The 23,438-nt window shown below is 35.8% G+C and overlaps 1 protein-coding gene and 1 long non-coding RNA gene across 2 annotated transcripts; both read left to right on the top strand.

The window, feature by feature from the left end:
- The first annotated feature begins 6,901 nt into the window (after nt 1-6,901).
- LOC125845783 (uncharacterized) lies at nt 6,902-12,611 on the top strand. The gene is made up of 3 exons (XM_049525312.1): nt 6,902-7,316; nt 12,381-12,439; nt 12,549-12,611. The coding sequence occupies exons 1-3, from the start codon at nt 6,902-6,904 to the stop codon at nt 12,609-12,611; spliced, it is 537 nt and encodes a 178-aa protein (XP_049381269.1).
- Nucleotides 12,612-17,861: 5,250 nt separating this feature from the next.
- On the top strand, nt 17,862-20,735 carry LOC125845297 (uncharacterized). Its single transcript, XR_007444256.1, has 3 exons — nt 17,862-18,126; nt 18,271-18,489; nt 20,688-20,735. It is a non-coding gene; the product is annotated as an uncharacterized LOC125845297 (long non-coding RNA).
- Nucleotides 20,736-23,438: the final 2,703 nt, after the last annotated feature.

Genomic DNA, 23,438 nt, shown 5'->3' with positions numbered 1-23,438 from the left:
TCTAATTTTCCATTCAAGGAGCCAATCCAAAGTGATTTCAGGTTTCTCAAAAACCCTAGGTTTTACTCAATCTCATGGGTTCTTTCATCAAAAAATTTCAAATGGTTTCTAATGGAAAATTATGATTGTATTGGTGTTTAATTGATGATTTATGATGGAAATACTCTATGAACCCATGATTCTCTCAATTCCTAAATTGTGCCTTATGAAGTGGATTTGTTGATCATCAATGAATGTTGATGGATTATGCCTAAATTGATTTAGATTGTTGAATTGAATAACTATTCATGCCTAATTGTATTAGTTAAACGATTGTTGGTGACTTATGAGAATGTCCTTGAAAGGGCAAGTGATGATCTAATTTTCATGTTAATGTAGAATTGTGCTTGAATTGTTGATCCACTTGAAAGGTGGAGGTGTTTACTTACTATGTACATTGTGATCATGGCCTTGAAGGCAAAGTGTGAGGAATTGAAGTATTATAATGATGTTGTATATATGAATGTGATGTCAAGCATCTGTGTGATCTAAATGAATAAATTATGGTCATATTTAGAAGCTAATTTGTGTTAGGATTGAACGTTATCTCTCTATTAGCACTTGTGAATGATGGTGATTATGTAAAGGGCTATTCTCACATACACACACATGAATGAATGAATGAATGAATGAAGTTCTATGATAATGTTAATGAACGTTGATTCTATTGAAAGATGGGGAATACCCATATACTATAACTGAATATATCAAATCTGAGAGTTTAATACAAAAGAAATATCAAACTCAAAACACTAAGCTGAATTTAACTATGTTTGAAATAAGTCTCTAAACTGACTAGAAATGTTGGGATATGCCCCAACTAGATCTAGCAAAACTGAAACTAAAGACTAAAAGTGATAAANATCTAATTTTCATGTTAATGTAGAATTGTGCTTGAATTGTTGATCCACTTGAAAGATGGAGGTGTTTACTTACTATGTACATTGTGATCATGGCCTTGAAGGCATAGTCTTAGGAATTGAAGTATTATAATGATGTTGTATATATGAATGTGATGTGAAGCATCTGTGTGATCTAAATGAATAAATTATGGTCACATTTAGAAGCTAATTTGTGTTAGGATTGAACGTTATCTCTCTATTAACACTTTTGAATGATGGTGATTATGTGAAAGGCTATTCTCACATACATACACATGAATGAATGAATGAATGAAGTTCTATGATAATGTTAATGAACGTTGATTCTATTGAAAGGCTATTCTTAATTGTACTCTAATGAATGAAAAGACATGTTGTGAAAGGACTTTCTCACTAAAATGGGATTCCTAGGTGAAAGGCTATTCTCATATTTGAATCTATGAGCTTTCCAATGAATGAATGTTTGGTTGGGATGGATACTCATATGTTAGTTGAGGCGGGGTATTTAGTGACAATCCCTATCTTTTTTAATGAATGTTGGGTTTGAGATGGATGCCCATACGTTAGTTGAGGCGGGGTATCTAGTAACAATCTCTTATCCCATAATGAACGAATGTAATGAATGTCCAATACTCCGTGGGGAAGAGTGCCAAACACCGAGTGGATATGGATTGAGATGGGTTCACATACGTGAGTTGAGGCGGGGCACTCAGTAGCAATCTCTTGAGATGGATAGTTATACGTTAGTTGAGGCGGGGTATCTAGTAGAAATCTCCCTATCACATAAACTATGTGCCCACATAGGTTTAGCTAGTGGATCCAGTTAAGGCTAAAAAAATGATAGTCCTACCTTAGGCAAGTAGGAATCCCTTTATCCGGTGAGGGTGACATCGGGATTCCATGTCAAGATCACATGGTCTATGTCGGTTAAGGCTTAGCCCCACAATATTGATTATTGAACTATGGCTTCTTAAGGACGTACTACTTAGTGTGGGTGGTGCAATGGGACGCCATCTATACATTGCACAAGTAGGCATTTGAGGGAGGTCATGGTGTGTTCCTTATAATGTTAATGAAACGAATGGGCTCTCATGATGATGGTAATGAAGGTGTTGATCTTATGTCTAATAAATGAAGGTGTTATTAACGAAGTTAATTAATGGGTGACTTAAATGCTTATATGTGTAATGTAAGAATGCATGCTATATTTGGGTGGTATATATATGAGTTACTTCCTTGTTATGACTTATTGAGTATGAATGTGCCTAGCCTATGGTGACTTCAAAGGAGCACTTAGTGTGAGTAGTAGTATGAGATTCTACTTGCACATTGCACAAGTGTGACTTAGAGTTATCTTAGGTGATGGTCCTTATGTAATGATTATGTCTTAGTTAATGGTTATGTCTTTATGAATGAATATTGTTGAATGTGGAAAGGTTGAATGGTAAGTTTACTTTTGGTGACCTTAAGGTGTTACCTTGGTGTAAGGTGTTGCCTTGGTGTGGATGGTGGTATGGGACAATATCCATACATTGCACAAGGTATATCCTAAGGGTTACTTGGAGTGAAGGTTTATGTGAAGGTAATGGGTAATATGTGTTGAACATGTCTCTATTGTGATAAATGACTTGTATGTTGGTTATATTTGAATATTATGACTCCTATTCTTGTATTCATGAAGTTTTATCTAAATGGAATAAAAGCATGACTTTCAAACAATTTTCCTTTTTAAGCATGTTTTTGTATGGCTATTATACTTAGTACTTAATTGTGCTGACCCATTCCTCTTCTATCTTTTACTACTAGTGTAGGTTCCGACAATTGATTGCATTCTCTCAAGTGAAGCTTGGATTAGAGTTCTCCAAGACATTTTGGGTATGTCCTCATAGATCGAGGACAAGGAATTTTCATGTTTCTAGTTCTTTTATGTTTTAAGATTATTGTTAAGACTTCAATTATAAAGGGGCGTGTCCCTACTTTGTTTCAAGTAATTTTTTAAGATGGCCATGTGAGACGTTAGACTTCCGATTGGTTTTAAATGACTGTCTTTAGATTGTATGGTTTTTTTCAATAAAATTTTTTAATTCCATGTTATTTCTATTACCTATGAGATGAATTAATGCTATGAGGCTTGTATAAGACCCGTTTATGGTTGAGTACACCGTGTCGCTTCCGGGCTATAGTCTCGGGTCGTGGAAAACATGCTATCAAAACACAAGGTTTTGGGAATGGTGTTAGGATCAATGTCTCACAAGCGACGTCTAGTAGAGTCTTGTTCATCGGTGTGAGTCACAACACATCTATGAGTGAGAGGCTATAGGACGTTAGAAAGTTACACTTCTTTCATTATTCTTGAAGCCGTTCCATAGAGCTTAGTTCTATAAGTGTCCTTTTCCTAATACTTCTCTTGTGTTTATAGGATATGAATACAAGAAGGACGCCCACAAGGAGATTGGAAGAGGAGATTGTTAATGAGGGAGTTCCTCCCCAAGGTGACCAAGGTCTTCAAGGTGACCAAGTTCCTTTAGGCAATCAATGAAATCATGTTTTGGTGGGTCCCCCAGACATGACCAATGAAGAGATTAGGACAACTTTCCTAACCCTAGCCCAATCCATGACGGCTCAAGTGAATAGAGATGTGGCGCCTAGGGTGAATGCTAATGAAGGTACCATGGCCTCAAGGTTGAGAGACTTTGTGAGGATGAATCCTCCTATTTTTCTTGGCTCTAAAGTGGTAGAGGATCCCCAAGAATTCTTGGATGAAGTATATAAGATAATCAATGCTATGGGAGTAACTTCTAGGGAAAAGGCGGAGTTTTCTTCCTACCAATTGAACGATGTGGCCCAAGTGTGGTTCACTCAATTGAAAGCCAATAGGCCGGTTGAACTGGGTCCTATATAGTGGGAGGTGTTTAAGAGAGCTTTTCTTAGTAAGTACTTTCCCCGTGAGAAGAGGGAGGTTAACATGGAGGAGTTTATAAACCTTACGCAAGGTACTATGACTGTGGAGGAGTATTCCTTGAAGTTTAACCTATTGTCTAAGTATGCTACATCCTTGGTGTCTAACCCTAGAGATGAGATGAGTAGGTTTGTTATCGGTGTATTTGACCTAGTTAAGGAAGAGTGTCGTACGACGATGCTCCATGATGAGATGAATATCTCTAGACTTATGGTGTATGCTCAATCTATTGAGGAGTACAAACTTAAGAGGATGAGTAGGGATTTGAAGAGGTCTAGGCTCGATGAGCAAAGTCAACCAAGGTCCAAAAAGAGGTACTACAATCAAGATTCCTCAATGGCTAACAATGATAGGTTGTCTAACCCTAAATCTCAAGGAGGGAAAGAAAGTGGTTCTTCTTCTTTTGAAAGGCCTAGGTGTGCCGAGTGTGGGAAGCAACATTTGGGTAAGTACCTTATCGGCACAGATGGGTGCTTTGGGTGTGGAAAGAAGGGTCTCACGATGAAAGATTGCCCAACACTCATGGCAAAAGGGAGAGAAACCAACCAAGGTTCTCTTGATGACCTAGATGTTAATGCTCCAAGGAACAATCGTTTCTATGTGCTTCAAGCTAACAAAGACAAAGGAGCTAATCCGGATGAAGGTACTTGTAAGTGATAGTTCCTTATAATGAGAATGTCTTATTGAGGTTCTTATGTTGTCTTATGTTGACCTTAGTTGGGTTTACCCTAGAGTGGGGGATAGTATGTTGAATAGTAAGGTTGTTGAGAGTGTTTGATGTCCTTACCTCTTTCCTTCTATTCCTATTCAAGCTTGAGACCAAAAGTTCCTTCTAGCTTGTTCCATGTTTTGGAGTCATGTGTGATTGCATGGTCTCCTTATATTATGCATGTTCTATTTGAATTCTTGTTTAATGAGAAAATGAGTTTTCGTGAATTATGTTCCTATCCCATAACTATGTGCCCACATAGGATATTAGCCAGCGGATTTAATCCAAGCTAAGGATTCATCCGAGCTAATGTTATCGTTTTACCTTAGGCAAGTGGAACACCTCTTTACAGTGTATGGCTATATGACAACGGATTCCATGTCTAGCTTTCATGGTCTATGTCGGTTAAAAGCTTATTCCAATTATGTGAGATGTGCATTATGGTTTCTTGAGAGGTTCTATAAAGTGTAGGTGGTAGTATGTGATGCCACCTATACATTGCACGAGTAGGCTTTGATAGGATCATCGTGAGTTCTCTAAGTCTTAATGACAAATGTGTGAAAGTCCTTTAAAGGAACTAATTGAAGAATGTTGACTCCTAAATGCTTAATGTGATATGATATATCTCTTATATAAGGATATTGTGAAAAGGTGAAAAGGAAGGAATGCTAAGTTCACTCTTGGTGGACTTAATGTGGTTCCTTGATGTGGATGGTGGTATGGGACGCCATCCATGCATTGCACAAGGTATATCATAAGGGTCATTTAGAAGTGAAGGTCTAAGGTGAAGGTAAAGGTTATCATGTTGATATTGTAAAAGTGTGATATTATGACTTGCTAGATGATTTTATTTGTCTGGTATGTCTTTTATGCTATTGTATATGATATTTCTAAAAAGTGGCATAATCCATGGTTTCCAACCAAAATGTCCCTTGAAAAGCATGCTTTTGCATGGTCATCATACTTAGTACTTTTTTGTGTGCTAACCCATATATCTCTTATTTTTACTACAAGTGTAGGTTTCGGCAAGTGATCGCGTCTAGCTAGAGTTGAAGTGCTTGGATAGAGTTTTCTTCTAAGTTTTTTGTATGTCCTCATGTATTCGAGGAAAAAAACCTTTATGTTTCCTTATTGTTCATGTCATAGGAAAATCTAGTATTTTCGATTGTAAAGGGGCCGTGACCCTATCTTCTTAAGTTTTGTCTTAAGATGGCCATGTGAGACTTAGTTTTCTGCTGTGTCTTTTGAAAGATGTTTAAATAAGTATTTTGAAAGTTGGTTTTGAAATAAGTTTTAATTCTGCACTATTTTCCTTATATTGAAAGTTATGAATGCTATAAGGCTTGGATAAGACCCCTGCGGGGTCGATTACGCCGTGTTACGACTACGGGGTGCTCTGGGGTAGTGACAAACATTGTATCAGAATCTATGATTTTGGAAATGGATCTTAGGATCAAAGTCTCACAAGCCACGTCTAGTAGAGTCTTGTTTATCGGTGTGAGTCGCAACACATCTATGAGCGAGAGGCTATAGGACGTTAGAAAGTTACACTTCTCTCATATTCTTGAAGTTGTGCCTTACAATTTAGTTCTATGAGTGTCCTTTTCCTAATCCTTTCTTTTGTGTTTATAGGATATGAATACAAGGGCTAACCTAAGGAGAATGGAAGAGGAGATCGTTAATGATGGAGTTTCTCCCCAAGGTGACCAAGTTCCTCTAGGCAATCAAGAGAATGAAGTTTCGGTGGTTCCCCCGGACATGACCAATGAAGAGATTAGGGTGGCTTTTCTAACCCTAGCTCAAGCCATGACGACACAAACTAATCGAAATGTGGGGCCTAGGGTGAATGCTAATGAGAGTACCGTGGCCTTAAGGTTGATAGACTTTCTGAGGATGAATCCTTCTATCTTCCTTGGATCTAGAGTGGGAGAAGATCCCCAAGAATTCTTTGATGAATTTTATTAGATATTCAATGCTATGGGAGTATCTGCTAGGGAGAAAGCAGAGTTGGCTTCCTATCAATTGAAAGAGGTTGCCCAAGTGTGGTTCACTCAATGGAATGTCAATAGACCTGGAATGTACTTTCCATGTTAGAAGAGGGAGTGTAAGGTGGAAAAGTTTATCAATCTTAAGCAAGGTAGAATGAGTGTGGAAGAGTTATCCTTGAAATTTACCCTCTTGTCTAAGTATGTTCCATCCTTGGTGTGTAACCCTAGAGATTAGATGAGTAGGTATGTGACAGGTATATCCGACCTAATTGAGGAAGAGTGTCGTACGGCGATGTTCCATAATGATATGGACATTTAAAGACTTATGGTGTATGCTCAATCTATTGAGGAGTCCAAACTTAAGAGGAATGGTATAGAGTTGAAAAGGGGTAGGTCCGATGAGCAAGGTCAACCTAGGTTCAAGAAGAGATCTCCTAACCAAGATTATTCGAGTGCTTGTAAAGATAATGAGGAAAAAGGTGGTGGGTCTCAATTTTCTAAAACTCTTTGTGCCACTTGTCGGAAGAGGCATCATGGGAAGTGCCTTGCCAGTACTAGTGGGTGCTCTGGTTGTGGAAAGAATGATCACCAAGTGAGGAATTTTCCTACTCTTACGGCTAGGGGAAAGGAGGCCAAACAAGCTTCTTATGTTGTCCTGGATCATAATGCTCCAAAGAAGAATCGTCTCTATGCTCTACAAGCTATCAAGGACAAAGGAGCTAATCCGGATAAAGGTACCGGTAATTTTTAATTCCTTTTGTTGTGATGAGATTCTTTTGTTGTTGTTCATATTATGATTAGTTGGGTTTTTCTCCTAAGTGGGGAATGATATGTTGAATAGTAGGTTGTGGTAAGTTTTGATATTCTTGTCACTTTCTTTTATTACTATTCATGGTTGAGACCAAAAGTTCCTAGTAGCTTGTATCATGTTTTGGAGTCTTATGTGAAAATGAGTTTCCATGTTCTCCTTATGTTATGCATGTTTTGATGAGGTTTATGTTCATAAGAGAAAATGAGTTTTCATGATGTATGTTCCTCAGGTTGATACGCATCTATGATGAGTTGCCTAAATGTTTCATGAGTTGACTTGTTGTACATGCTTGAATCTGTTCTTGAAAGGATTGCATAATTGCCTAATGATATTGTAATGAGCATGATGTGATGTGTAGAAGGAAGTTCCTCCCATGGAATGAGAAATGTTAATGATTTGTGCATAATAAGTTGGTAGATTTTGTTCCTACCTTCTTGTATATGCATTGCGCTTATTGATGTGGAGTTGATGTTTCCTCCTATGGTTTATGCACTATATTGATGTTGCATGCATAATTGTGGGATCCTAGTGTTGAGTCGTTTTCCCTTAATGTTTTAAAGTGTCATTCGAGGGCGAATGTTCCTAAGTGGGGGATAATGTAACGACTTAGAAAATAGTAGGTTGAACTAGAGCATTAATGTGATAGTTTATGTCAAAAGCTAAGGTGTTATGTAGCCAAACATTAATGTAAGTGCTAGACCCAAAGTTAAGAAGACCTTTTAAGGTTTGGTTGAGGGGGCAAGGCCAAGAGCCAATCCAAAAAGGGGCAAGTCTAAGCCAAAAACCAAGGCTGCCCCACGTTGGCTAGACATAACACGAGCACTTTCACGGCCAGTGGTCTTGACCAGGGTCCGTGAAAGGGCTCGTGAAGGTCCTTAGGCATGTGTGAGGCATGGCATTTAGGCCTAGCCACTGCCTAGGAACCACAACCTTCACCATGACTTGTGGTCTTGACCACGGAGCGTGAGAGGTGTCGTGGTCTTGCCTTGGCATTGTGGGAGCCTAGGGTGCAAGAGACAACCTTTAGCCACTACGTACCATCACCACGAGGGTCTTCACGAGCCGTGGTGGCCACCACGAGCCATCGGGCCACCCGTGGAGGGAAAAATAGTGTGCTTGCTAGGCTGCCCAAGGAAGGCTCTCCTTTACGAGCCACTTCACGGCTCTTGGTGAAGACCAAGGACCGTAGTAAGGCTCGTGGGATTTCCTTCATTACTTGGGACCCTTGCCACGTTGAGTAGGCTACTGCCTAAGAGGACCACGGGCACCACCACAGGCCGTGGTCCCCTTTCACGGTCCGTATAAATGACCTTGGTCATTGACGGGGTTGCCTAAATGAGGGTGTTTTTAGTAAGTTTGTTTTAATGTTTTATTATGTGGGGTTTATTTTAAATGGTTTATATCATTAGTATTTATAGTTTTAAGTATTTTAACAAGTCATTTACCCCATTATTCAAAGCAGCCAAATCAAAATCCCAATGTTCTTCCTCTCTAAATATTTCTCTCTCTAACTCAAGGAAGAAGAAGAGTGGGAGCTAGGGTTTGGATTCGAAGATTTCTTCATCAAATTTCGTGTGAAAATCTTTGTAAAAGGTATAGTGATCCTTCATTTAGAGTTAGCTTTCACCTTAGAGTCAATTTCAAAGAAGTTTCAAGCTTATCAAATTCTTGAAAAACCTAGGGTTTTACTCAATCTCATGGGTTCTCTCTTCAAATGATTTCAAATGGTTTCTAATGTCATATATTGATTGTATTTATGGTTAACTGATGATTTATGGTGAAAATACTCTATGAACCCATGATTTCTCTCAATTTCTAAATCATGTCTTTATGAAGTGGGTTTGAGGATTATGAAAGCTTATGATTGAAATATGTCTTAATTACTATGGGTTATTGAATTGTATCATTATCTATGCCTTAATTATGGTAAATTGTTGGTATGTTGATGTTTTGAGATTTATGGCCTAGAAGGCAAGTAATGACTAAATTACATGTTGAAGTAGAATTGTGCTAGAGATGTTGATCCACTTGAAAGGTGGAGATGTTTACTTACTTAGTATATGAATGCAAATTCAGTGAAGTTAAGTTTATCATGTTGTGAATGTAAGTGTGTTATTATTGAAAGGCTATTTCTAAATTTGACACTCATGTATGATGATGATGTAATGTGAAGTGTTTTCTTCAATATATTGTATAACTTGGATTGGTAGGCTTAGGCATCCTTTCTTGGGTAATAAATGTGTCTTGACTTGATGAATATGAATCGATAGGCTATTTAATTCCTTTAAGATATGAATGATGGATGTGTCTTGACTTGATGGCTATGAGTAGATAGGCTTTAGGCATTCTTTTCATAAATGATCTAATGTAATAAGGAATCTAGAATCGATAGGCTAGTGGCATTCCTTTCTTAATAAGGCAATGTACCATGAATCGATAGACTAGTTGTATTCCTTTCATGAGTATGAGAATGTAATGAGGGACCATGAATCAATAGGCTAGTGGCATTCTTTTCATGAGGACCCTAGAGCTATCCTTGAATGTACCATGGATCAATAGGCTTATAGCATTATTTCCTTGGTAATGATGTATCATGGGTCGATAGGCTTACGACATTCCTCCCTAGTACACTAATGTGATGTGAATGAATAAATCTATGGGAATGTAGGCTAAGATCCAAGTGGATATGGTTAGATGGAAACTCTCCCAATGCTAGGTTAGAGTTCCAAGGAACATCTTCCTATCCCATAACTATGTGCCCACATAGGATATGGATTTCATCCAAGATAAGGATTCATCCGAGCTAATGTTATCATTTTACCTTAGGAAAGTGGAACACCTCTTTATGGTATGGGGCTATATGACACCGGATTCCATGTCTAGCATGCATGATCTATGTCGGTTAAACGCTTATTCCCATCATGTGATATATGCATTATTGTTTCTTGAGAGGTTCTATAAAGTGTAGGTGGTAGTATGGGATGCCATCTATACATTGCACGAGTAGGATTTGATAGGATCATAGTGAGTTCTCTAAGTCTTAATGACAAATGTGTGAAAGTCCTTTACAGGAACTAATTGAAGAATGTTGACTCCTAAATTCTTAATTTGATATGCATGCTATACTTGGGTGATATTATGAGTTATTTTCCCTTGAATGATATATCTCTTATGTATGGATATTATGAAAATGTGAGGAAGGAATGGTAAGTTCACTCTTGGTGGACTTAATGTGGTGCCTTGATGTGGATGGTGGTATGGGACGCCATCCATGCATTGCACAAGGTATATCATAAGGGTCATTTAAAAGTGAAGGTCTAAGGTGAAGGTAAAGGTTATCATGTTGATATTGTCAAAGTGTGATATTATGATTTGCAAGATGATTTTATTTGTCTTGTATGTCTTTTATGCTATTGTACATGATATTTCTAAAAAGTGTCATAATGCATGGTTTCCAACCAAAATGTCCCTTTAAAAGCATGTTTTTGCATGGTCATTATACTTGGTACTTTTTTGTGTGCTAACCCATATATCTCTTATTTTTACTACAAGTGTAGGTTCCGGCAAATGATCGCGACTAGCTAGAGTTGAACTGCTTGGATAGAGTTTTCCTCCATGTTTTTGGTATGTCCTCATGTATTCGAGGACAAGAACCTTTATGTTTCCTTATTGTTCATGTAATAGACATTTCTAGTATTATCGATTGTAAAGGGGTCGTGACCCTATCTTGGTAAGTTATGTCTTAAGATTGCCATGTGAGACTTAGTCTTCCGCTGTGTCTTTTGAAAGATGTTTAAATTAGTATTTTGATAGTTGGTTTTGAAATAACGTTTATTTTCGCACTATTTTCCTTATATTGAATGTTATGAATACTTTGATGCTTGTATAAGACCCCTTCTGGGTCGAGTACACCGTGTTACGACTAGGGGGTGCTCTCGGGTCGTGACAAATCAATAACAAGGTATGGTGGTCTTGATCCTTCTCTAATTTTCCATTCAAGGAGCCAATCCAAAGTGATTTCAAGTTTCTCAAAAACCCTAGGTTTTACTCAGTCTCATAGGTTCTTTCATCAAATGTTTTCAAATGGAAAATTATGATTGTATTGGTGTTTAATTAATGATTTATAATGGAAATACTCTACGAACCCATGATTTCTCTCAATTCCTAAATTGTGCCTTAGGAAGTGGGTTTGTTGATATTGAATGAATGTTGATGGATTATGCCTAAATTGGTTTAGATTGTTGAATTGAATCACTATTCATGCCTAATTGTATTAGTTAAAGGATTGTTGGTGACTTATGATCATGGCCTTGAAAGGTCAACTGATGACATAATTTTCATGTAAAAGTAGAATTGTGCTTGCATTGTTGATCTACTTGAAAGGTGGAGGTGTTTACTTACTACGTACATTGTGATCATGGCCTTGAAGGCATAGTATGATGAATTGAAGTATTATCATGATGTTGTATATATTAATGTGATGTGAAGCATGTGTGTGATATAAATAAATGAATTATGATCATGTTTAGAAGCTAACACTACAACATTTTAGGCCTAGGGCCACACTAATTCTGGACAACGCTTTTAAAGTGTTGCCTAAATTACTTTTGGGGACGCTTTTAAAGCGTAGCCCAAATTTTTAACCTTTAGCTGCGATAATATTGGCAACACTTGTAAAGTGTACTCTTTAATGGTATAAGGTACACTTTATAAGCGTTGTTAAAGTATGATATAATTGGCAACAACTATTTACATATATGGCCACACTTTTAAAGTGACCTATTTTTATAATTGTAAAAACAACACATTACAAATGTGGCCTTAAATTTTTCACTAAAATATTATATTCCGTCCAACATTTTTAACTCTCCCTCCCATTTTTATTGAGCAAAAAAAATATTTCATAAAACATTAAAATTTTCTTTTCCCCCAAATTAGAACTGAAGAACTGATCCAGCTGAAGAGCTTTTCTCTCGATCAAACTTTCTCACAGAACAGGCAAAAATCGTTAAATCACTGAAGAACAAGCACAAATCACTGAAGGCTTATCAGGTAAGTCTTTTTTTCCCCAAATCGGAAAAACTTTTCGTCAATTTGAAGAACACGATTTTCTCTCCAAGCTAAGTCTGAAGAACACGATTTTCGTCAAACATTCTCACAGATTTCACGATTTCACGTTGAAGAGCTACTCGCTGAAGAACACGATTTCACGATTTCTTGTTGAAGAGCAGAAGGTTATGCCTCACAGATGAATACGCCTCACTAAAATGCTTCACTTGAGAAGATGGTGTCTTAAAGCTTCATCACATTGAAAGGATTTTGGTGGAATAGGGTTTATTAGGTAAAACGTTCTATCTTTGAAAGTCTAAATTTTAGCTTTAGAGTTTTGATATTCTTGTGTCTGCAAATACGATTTTTGTTGATTTTTGGGAGTCTAGCTTGTAGTTGTATTACCCACATCAGTTGATTAATCACTAAATAAGTATAAATCAACAAGGAAAGCATACATATCTAGGTGTTTGTGGGAAGTTGATAAATACCTGTTTGCATTTTTTGGAGCATATGGTTGAAAGAAATATGAGGTGTTTTGATGGGGTCTCAACTCCCATATATTCTTTAAAGGCCAAACGTAATGCTAGTTTATTAATCACTAAATTAGTGTCAATCTTATAAGTATTATGTTTTTGTTGCTTTAACTTTATTAGTTTCTGAAATTGTTTATCTAGTCATGCTTTCCATTTTATTTAGATTTTAGGGTGCAGTGATTAAGTTAGCTTTGGATAGCTTTGGATAGAAGTGAATGGCTAAGCATTCTTCTGGAAAATGATTACAAGTGTTAGAGAATTGTGGACTTGTATGTGCGAAATTGACGAAGAAATTTTCAAGTTGAGACCATTGTGTAGAACTACATATAGAGGTACAATTGGTCCTAGTTGCAAGGATCAGGAAGGATGTTTGATTCTTTTCAACTTTTTCCTCGTGAAAGTAGTCAAACTCAATTTTTCTAAAACATAGCTTCCTTTAGCCAACCTGGTCAGCTGCTGGTAGGTCTAAAATTGCTATAGAATGTCGGAGTTATGACTCCATTTAGATAGAAAGTTAGTTGTACAGTTTGCCTCTCTATATATGTGATTGCACTTGAACATTTCCAGCTGATTTGTGAGCCTTTGAAGGTTCTGAATACACTGTTGGAGTCCCCATGGAGGGTGGTTGTTGTGCTTTAGTCAATGTATAAGCAGTTGAGAATCAACTTCCAGCTAAATTTTCCTATACCCATGTTGTATGCACCAGTCCACCCCATGTATTGCAGCTCGAATCTCCGCCTGGTTATTAGTTCCTAAGCCGAGAGGAATAGAGAATGCATAGTTAATGTAAAAAATCTGGCTTCTTTACTTCTACTGTGATTTCTACTTTTTTAACTTTATAAACTCTGACTACACTTACTGATTCGTCCTTTGTTCGACTTCTGTGGATTACATCCCGCTGACTGTGAAGTTGTTGTGCTTCATTTCTTCCCCTTTCGTTTGATATGTGGGCTCTGTGTTGAGTTTCTTTTGTCGGCCTACACTTGATTGTTCAATTTTATTTTGTTGGCATACACATAATTGGGTAAATTTTGTTTTTTTTCTTGCTGTCAGCAAACTTAACAAAGTTTTGGTTGTTTTGCGAGTAATAGTTAAGGTTTTTCTATGTAGTAGTTATGTGTATTGGATGGACCTGATAGAGTGAAGAAAGTTGAATTTACACTTCACTCAGCCCATTTTTCCCTCCATAAGAACACACCAGCAACTACAATACCAAAATTAAATTTCATGAATATCATTAGCCCTATTCCTATCAAATACTATCTCTTTTGGCAAATGCAATACACACCCGTTGACATTGAATTGGATGAATATCACCATCCTTATCATTATCAAATACTATCTGTCATACCCCAAATCCGGATGTGATGGCACGTGTCCATTTCCCACCGGACACGTCAGCCTAACCCAACCACAACCATAGAGAAGTAGAAATACGAGTATAAAAGATAATAAATAAGCGAAAGACTTTAACTAAGACTCAACACTACCCAGAATTTGGTTGTCACATGTACAAACCTCTAAATACAGAATTCGAATAAAAATATACAAGTTTCAGAGTATAGTTCTCGAATAGAACAAAACTGAAAGTAAAGATAACTGAAGGGCACGTCTGGAATGAACCGCTACCTCTCGAGTATGTCCCGAAGCTCAATCTGCTAAAGAAAATACTAAGCCGAATCTAAGAGAGCTGCCAACCTACACAATTGTGTAGAAGCAAGGGTGAGTACCGAAAACCACAGGTACTCGCAAGTAACTCTAAACTAAGCAAAACTAGCAGCTACAAACAACTCCTTTCAATCCCAACCGAACCACCGAAACTTCAATCTAGCAGCAAACCAACCAACCTATACTAAACAGATCATATTCAACAGCCAGAACCAACAGTATATCCTCATCAACCTCAGATCAACAAATAAGAGCAAGTAGATCAAATTCCACATAAGAAGGGTAAACCGATACAATCCACACATCACAGACAAAGATAAGGCAAATGCGATGCAAAATGCAATAATGATGTTATGTAGTCGTAATGCATGTATGTCCTATGATACACATCTGTTGACGTAATCAGTCCGCGCTGAATACTCAAATCAGAACCCATGGGGGCCACACATGGACCATGTATCACCGCCGGAACCAGATCCCATCGGCATCCAAATCGCTAGCCGGAGCTAGTCCATCTTATATATCTCTAGCCGGAGCTAGTCTCAACTGTGTCTCATATCCATCCATCCTCATATCAGTGTCTCAGAACTCATACAACAGATAGTTCACACATGTGATGAATAATGAATATGCACATGTCATCACTCACAATCATATCACGATCACATCATAGTATTACACATTATCTGTCTCAATCACAACCATATCAGGACCACATTATAGTATTACACATCACTTGTCTCAATCACAACCATATCACGGCCACATCATAGTATTACACATCACCTGTCTCAATCACAACCATATCATGACCACATCTTAGTATTACACATGATCTGTCTCAACATCAATGTCTGTATCAATCATAGCCTACTCATGCTCTTTTATCCCCTCAATATCAGTTATCACATGACTTATTCAACAAATTCAAGTCACATATAACACATTTAACTCGTTATTCCCCATCTTTCATTTACAATAATTTCAATCAACAAATAAAACTCATCCTCAATCCCCATTACTCCCCAACACAATTAGGAAAGTAGTCATGTGTAGTCTAAGAGTTTTACAAAGTATGGAAGCCACTTGCCTTAAAACGAACTCCAAAAGTTACTTGACTTGAGCCTTTCCTTTCCGAGTATAATTCGGATCACGATAATCTATTCAAACAATTCTTCACAATCACAATTCGAGTCCAATGACACCAAAATCAAGAAATTTAGGGAAAAAGGGCAAAACGGTCCAAAAGTCTCATACTGGAAAACGATACCCAAATTTGGAATTTTTTGATGTAAAATGATCCTTAAAGTATTTGGAAGCTAATGGTGAAAACCAAATTGAAAACGGAGTTGAAATCAATTCACAAACTCAATTTGAAGGAAAATCCACGTTCTTGAAGAAGCCTAAAATATTCGGATCCGAAACCCCGACTCGAAAATGAAATATCTCTTGAAAAACATCTTACCCATGCTTAGATAAGTTCAAATATGAAATTTCATCAAAAACGGAGTTAAGATCTACCTTGAAATTCTCAATTTATCAAACTTTAACTTTGTCGGGAAAGTCCAAATTATACGCGATTAATATGATGAAAATAATCGATGAATCAATAATTTTATGTTAAAATCAGTTTACCCATAACAAAAGGATCTTAAATATACCTTTTTCATCAAAAAGGGAGTCCAAATCGATAAAACCCCAATTTTTCCCAAGAGATTTACGAATAGGAAAAAAACCAGATAAAGAAATTATGAGAAAATGTCGAATTGAAGATTGAATATTAACCCTCATATTAATTCAAGAAGAAACCCATAAGAATCACTCCTTTCCGATCTCTAGAACTCCTGATATGCTCAAAATACCAAATGAACACAGTCTGAGATTTTTATAACAGTACATGGCTGCTATGCACCAGAAAAACAGCAGTTAATCTTTCACTAAAAAGACCGTAATTTCCTCATACACTAGTGAAATGATCCGATTCTTTTTTGTAAATGTCTTAAATAATGATACAGACCTGCTCATTCAATCGGAGCTCAATTTCATGCTCGTTTGCCCAGTCAAATATCATTTCTACTTGGTAAACAATTATTTCTTATTTGCGATAAAAGTCCAATCTCGGGTTAGCGAAAATGCACCAAATTTTGCAGATAAGTCTTATAATTCATGCTCAAAATTTCAGAACCTTCGGAATAATTTTTCGACCTTTAAAACTAATAATGAACCCTTTAGTTGCCACAATTTGCTAAAATAGTGTCAAAGCATCCAAGAAGCTTAAAAGCTCACCTAAAACTCATTTGGCACTTCCCGAACACAAACCAAATATGCTACTAGCTTGAAAATGACATTTCGGACTCAATGAAATCGTCGAAATTTGAATTCGAGGTCTCCTTGACCTGGTATTCGATAAGGCGTCAAGAAACTAACTTTAGGCTCAAAAACTCGGAACGCACTCGGGGACTCTAAAAATTCAACCAAGACTCATTCTAGACTTAGAATCACCCCCTGAATCCAACGGTGCCCTCGGAATTCCATTTCGAGCACCGGAACCTCGTTTGTTGACCAAAGTCAACTCTTGATCAAAATTTCACAATTTTTGCAACTTAGGACCGCAAATCTTCGTTTTAACTCCAAATTCAACTCCGTAAATTCTCATAGACCTGTTTCGACATTCTAAAACTGCTGGAATCGACGAAAATCCGATTCGAATCTCGAAACTCCAAATGACTCGAAATAGCACTTTTAACCAAACTTTAACTCTTAAAAACTCAACTTTCCAAAAACTCAACTTTTCATCAATTTTCCTTCAAACCAACTTCGAAAATACAACAATTAGGACTCGGGGCAACTATCGGGAGGGGGTAAAACGGTCATTTTATGAAAATTTCCAAAAATGACCTTTAGGGTCATTACACTATCTCTTATGGCAAATGTGATAAACACCCGTGGACATTTAGTTGGTTTCACTATAAAAATGAATACCTTGTGCAGTGGCAGTTGTTGTTCTTTACCAATTTAAAATAGTTATACACATTGAACTTGCAAGGCTAATGAGTTCTAAAGAAAAGAATGATGACTCCCTCTCAACAAAAGGGTCTGTTGAGATGAAACTTAGAAGTCGTGAAATGGATAGACTGGTTTCTGTAGAAAAAAGAGAGGCACAATTACTACAACGTCAAACAAACAGTCAGGAGCTAAAAAGAAATGTCATTGAACTCAATTTCAGGTTCATCTTTTCATCTGATTTAGTTTCGAGGAGTCGGTTGGTTGAATTTGTTAAAGATACATCATTTTGCCATAACGTAGTTAACTAATCATGCTTCCTATAATTCTTGATCTTGATAAGTTGATTAACTATTTTCTCGGTAAACTTTAACTACATACAATTACCTCACTTTGCTCAAGCTAATCAGACATCATGCCAGGAATAGAAGAACATCTTGAATTAACAGAATTACAATGCAAAGCTGCTCCAGAGTATATGTGGTAATATACAACTGCAATTCACACCTAATCATTATTATGCTTCGCAAAAAAGTTGTCTACCTTTAATCGTTTCCGTTTCTCTTCATTTTAATCAATTCAAAATTATTAGTCTCATTTATTTTCTTCTCTTATATATACTTGCAGATCTAACACATGTATTCCCTTCAAATCCACGCTTTCATCTTGGATTTGAAAAACAACAAACTCATCAAAGACCCCTTCACCATCTTCTCTGTTCCTTTCCGTCTCCTTTATTTTTCTTCAGTTATAACTGATTTTTCTTGCTGAAACCTTTGCTTGAGCAGTAGAAAATTTGGGGAAAATTGGAAGCTTCCTCAGCTGTTTAGCTTAAACTTTGCTCAGGTTAGTACTTTTTAGTCTCATTTTGTTTGATTCGATATCAGTTTCATAACTCTTAAAAGCTGAAATGTTGCATCTTTGTCCAGTAAACTCCATTGTTTGACAACTTTTTTCCCTTTCTAGTTTTCTATTTCAGCTAAGAGTTCTTCATGTCTTTTTGGTTTCATATTGTAGTATTTTGACTCTAGTATAATTACAGTCTCTTTAGTATTAGTATTAATGTGTTGTGGCGTGGAGCTTCTGGATTTATCTCATATATAGTTATCATTTTGATTAAGTTATCTGAACATAATTATCACTTGATTTCTTTGTTCATTGTGATTGAATGAGTTTGTGTTGTAGCTGCCTTAGAATAGATTTTTTTTTCTGTGGTTCAGCTACTGTTTATCCCTGCTTTTTCTCTCTCTTTATTTGAAGTTGTGAAAAAATGCTAAAAATCCCTCTCTTATTCATGTCTAAAATTTCTGCAAAACAGTGGCATACTTTGTTAATTTTGTTTACTGCTTTGCTCATGTTCAAAATGCTCAGTTTCATTCCATTAATATATGTGTCTACTACTNATTAATGTGTTGTGGCGTGGAGCTTCTGGATTTATCTCATATATAGTTATCATTTTGATTAAGTTATCTGAACATAATTATCACTTGATTTCTTTGTTCATCGTGATTGAATGAGTTTGTGTTGTAGCTACCTTAGAATTAGATTTTTTTTCTGTGGTTCAGCTACTATTTATCCCTGCTTTTTCTCCCTCTTTATTTGAAGTTGTGAAAAAATGCTAAAAATTTCTCTCTAATTCATGTCTAAATTTTTTGCAAAACAGTGGCATACTTTGTTAATTTTGTTTACTGCTTTGCTCATGTTCAAAATGCTCAGTTTCATTCCATTAATATATGTGTCTACTACTGCCCTTTTCTTAGTGGTATGAGACATTGATTCTGCATTTTGTCATTGTTTGTGGACTGCTATGTGTTACGAAGGAAATTTGTTTTTGAAGGTGATGGTTTACTTCATTTTAAACTAGTTTTCGCCTTACTCCTTACTTCTTGAATTTAGTTCTTTTTACCCTCATATATGACATTTCATATTGCATTTTAGACTTAATAATATCAACTCCAATAGTCTACTGCATTTTTTGATTGATAATCACTTCCTTGTCATTATCTTTGTCTAAGTAATTATGTCCCAAATCCACCTGATTAATTCACTCCCTCAACACCTGATTGAAGACATATGAGTCTATCAGAGCATCTTCAGCTATCTGTAATAGGATAGTAAAAAAAACGGTTCTTGTTGCATCTCTTCCCCCATAATACCTCCTCTTTATAGGTTGTCGTGGGCTTAAAAGACATGTTTTCACAACCAGCCATCGTCAGCTTGTTAACATAGACACCTGCAACTCTCTGATTTGGTCCTCTTTTCAATGTGGATTGGGGCTGGCTGTTTTATTGATTCACACCTCAGTATTTGAACTGTATTTTAGTTTGAAAAGTGCTAAACAAGACTTATTATGTGGATGGGTAATGAGACGTGATGGTTCTCAACTCACTTCATTATGTAGCTTGTAATTTACTATATATACGTGGTTTATGCAAGTTTATCCATCAATTTTCAGTGTTAATTGTTGACTCTATCACTTTTATCACTTAAATGTATGGCCTCACATATTTAACCTTACCAATTGTTATCTCTGTTGCCTTTGAAATGCACCTTGGCTACAACTTATGGGACCTCTAAGAATATCTTGAAATTTTTCTCCTGCTGCCCTGTTCTTTGGCCAGAAGTGGACTACAAAATTCTGAAAGTTTTTTTGCCATTAAATTTTGATTTGTAAACTGTAACCTGTAATCTACAATTTGGAATCTGCAATCATGAACTGTAATGTGCAATCTAGAATCTGGAACCTGCAATCTGGAACTATAATCTGTAATCTGCAATAATCTGGAATTTGGAACTGTAATTTGTAATTTGCAATAATCTGTAGTCTGTAATCTACAATCTCGAACCTACATTCTGCAATCTGAAATCTAGAACCTGCAATTTGGAACTCATGTAATCTGTAATTTGGAATTTTGAACTGTAATCTGGAACTCAAAAAATCTGCACTCGGCAATCTGAAACAGCTGCAATCGGGAATCTGGAACTTCTTGCCTCTTCTATAACGTACTGCTGCAATCTGATTTGTTGTACTTTTAAATGTGTAGGGAAATGAAGGTGATCAAATTTGAAGGGTCGCCACAAGTCAATTTGATCTCATTGAAGTTGATCATAAATAGTTTTTGAACTATTGTAAAAGTTTGAATACATTATGTTTGATTTTGTGAAATATATTCATTGCTAGAATATATTGAACTGTTGTGTACACATATTTAGAATATTGATTTATAAGTATGTGTATGTGTACACAAGACATACTATCTTTTGATGTTTATTCCAAATCTATATATTTGAATTACTTATGAGCCAATTTAATGATTGAGATTATTTATTGCAAAATAATATTGGTGTTTTTTAATTAGAAATTGTGGCATATAAATATTTTATAGCCAAAATGATATGGCCACACTTAAAAGTGTACCCATAGGACTGTAAATTGTGGTATGCACATGGGCAAGGACTACACTTCAAAGTGTTGTCATACATTAGATAGAAAAGGCAACACTTACAAATCGTGGGCAATAAGGAAGCAAAGGCCACGCTTAAAAATGTAGCTGTATGAGATAGAAATGTTGCTATTTGAGGTACATAAAAGCGTTGCCATTTTGCCTTTTAGGCTACGCTTTTAAGCGTAGCTGATTAGGCAACACTTGAAAGTGTTGCCTAAACTCTAAGGTAACGCTACTTTCGGGCACAAAAGTGTAGCCTTTTATCAAAGGCCACACTTTTTGCTAATTTAGGCAACACTTTACTGGGGTGGCCATAGGCCTAAAATGGTGTAGTGTAATTTGTGTTAGGATAGAACGTTATCTCTTTATTAACACTTGTGAATGATGGTGATTATGTGAAAAGCTATTATCACACGCACACATATGAATGAATGAATGAAGTTCTATGATAATGTTAATGAATATTGAGTCTATTGAAAGGCTATTCTCTATTGTACTCTAATGAATGAAAAGACATGTTGTGAAAGGACTTTCTCACTAAAATGGGATTCCTAGGTGAAAGGCTATTCTCATCTTTGAATTTATGAGCTTTCCCATGAATGAATGTTGGGTTGGGATGGATACTAATACGTTAGTTGAGGCTGGGTATCTAGTAACAATCCCTATCCCTATTTAATGAATGTTGGGTTTGAGATGGATGCCCATATGGTAGTTGAGGCGATTATGAACCAGAAAGTGATGATAGTATATATGAATTTGAATCGTTTGAGAACGAAATATCTGAAAATGAAATAGAAGAAAATAATGATGACTGAAAAGGATGTACAAATAATAAACAAAGAAGAATATACAAATGAAGAATCTACAGAACAGAAGGTAATATTTGATATCAATATATTTGAACAAATAAAAGGAAAAGAATTAGATCTCAGTGTAGAAAAAATATTTAAGATACCATTGATAAGAAATATATTTAAAAGACAAAAAGAGGAATACTATGTAGTAAGTCAAAAAGAACATATAATAGATTGTAAATATACCAAAGGAAAAGCAAGAATACCTATAATAAATAAAAGGATAATAAGTAAAGAAATACAAGAAATTAAAGCTAAAGAACCAATAAAATACGTACACTTAGGTGGAACAGAGATATTAATAAAAGTTTGTTTTAGAGAAGGAATAGATACACCAATAGAAATATATTTGGTAGATGACAGAATAGTAGAACCAATAGAAAAAAGTAAAATAAGTGCAGTAAAAGGAAATTTAATCTACCAGAAATTTAAGTTTATAATAAGTGCTAACTATTCAGTAGCAATAAACGATAGAAATATAGATAAGTCATTAGTATTATATTGGAAAATGTCAGAAATAGAGTTAGCCCCAGGAAGTAAAATATTTACAGCTCGCTGTAAAAATCTATATGTATTAACAACAAAACATAAGATAACAGCAAAAAATAAGATAAATAAAATAAAAATAGAGAATCCTTTTGAACAAATTGTTACAGTAATAGATAATAATGATTATAGTTACAAAGAAATAGACATAGAAGAAGATCTAGAAATAGTGAGCGATAGGATAAGTACATCAAAAAGAATAAAAAACATAGACACGTCCCAACCCTCAAGAAAATCAGTAGAATATCAAAAAATAAAAGAAATTGAACCATATCACTACTATATAACTGGAATAATAGAACAAAGAAAACATATCATCATAATAGATACTGGACAAGAAGAAAATTATATACCAAGAGAATTAGTATCAGAAGAAGAAATAACCTCTAAAGAACAAGTATGCCCAGAATTACCAAAAGAATTGTTACATATAGAAGAAACAACTCAAAAAGAAATAATCATAGGAGGTACAATAATATTAATATACTTTAAAATATACCAAGGAGATAATATAACATTAGGAATAAAATGGTTAGAAGAAATGAAACCATATAACCTAGAAAACACACAATTAATAATAACTTATAAAAACAAAAAGATCATAATAAAAAGAGCAGTATGAAAATTTATTTACTTGCAAAAATAATAGTAGAAAATTACTACAACAGATATTACACTCCAATGATAGATACAGGAGCAGAAGCAAACATGTGTAAGCATAATTGCCTACCAGATGAAAAAGGGGAGAAACTAAAAACACCTATAGTCGTCACAGGATTTAATAATGAAGGAAGTAAAAAAATATAAAGTTACAAATATGGGATAAAATATTAACTATAGAAGATATATATGGTTATGAATTTATAAATAAAGATATGCTTTTAGGAATGCCATTTCTAGAAAAACTATATCCCCATGTAATAACAAAAACACATTGGTGGTTTACCAC

This window comes from Solanum stenotomum, chromosome 11, assembly GCF_019186545.1.
Source record: "Solanum stenotomum isolate F172 chromosome 11, ASM1918654v1, whole genome shotgun sequence".
Taxonomy (NCBI): domain Eukaryota; kingdom Viridiplantae; phylum Streptophyta; class Magnoliopsida; order Solanales; family Solanaceae; genus Solanum; species Solanum stenotomum.
This window is presented reverse-complemented; position numbering and strand designations above follow the sequence as displayed.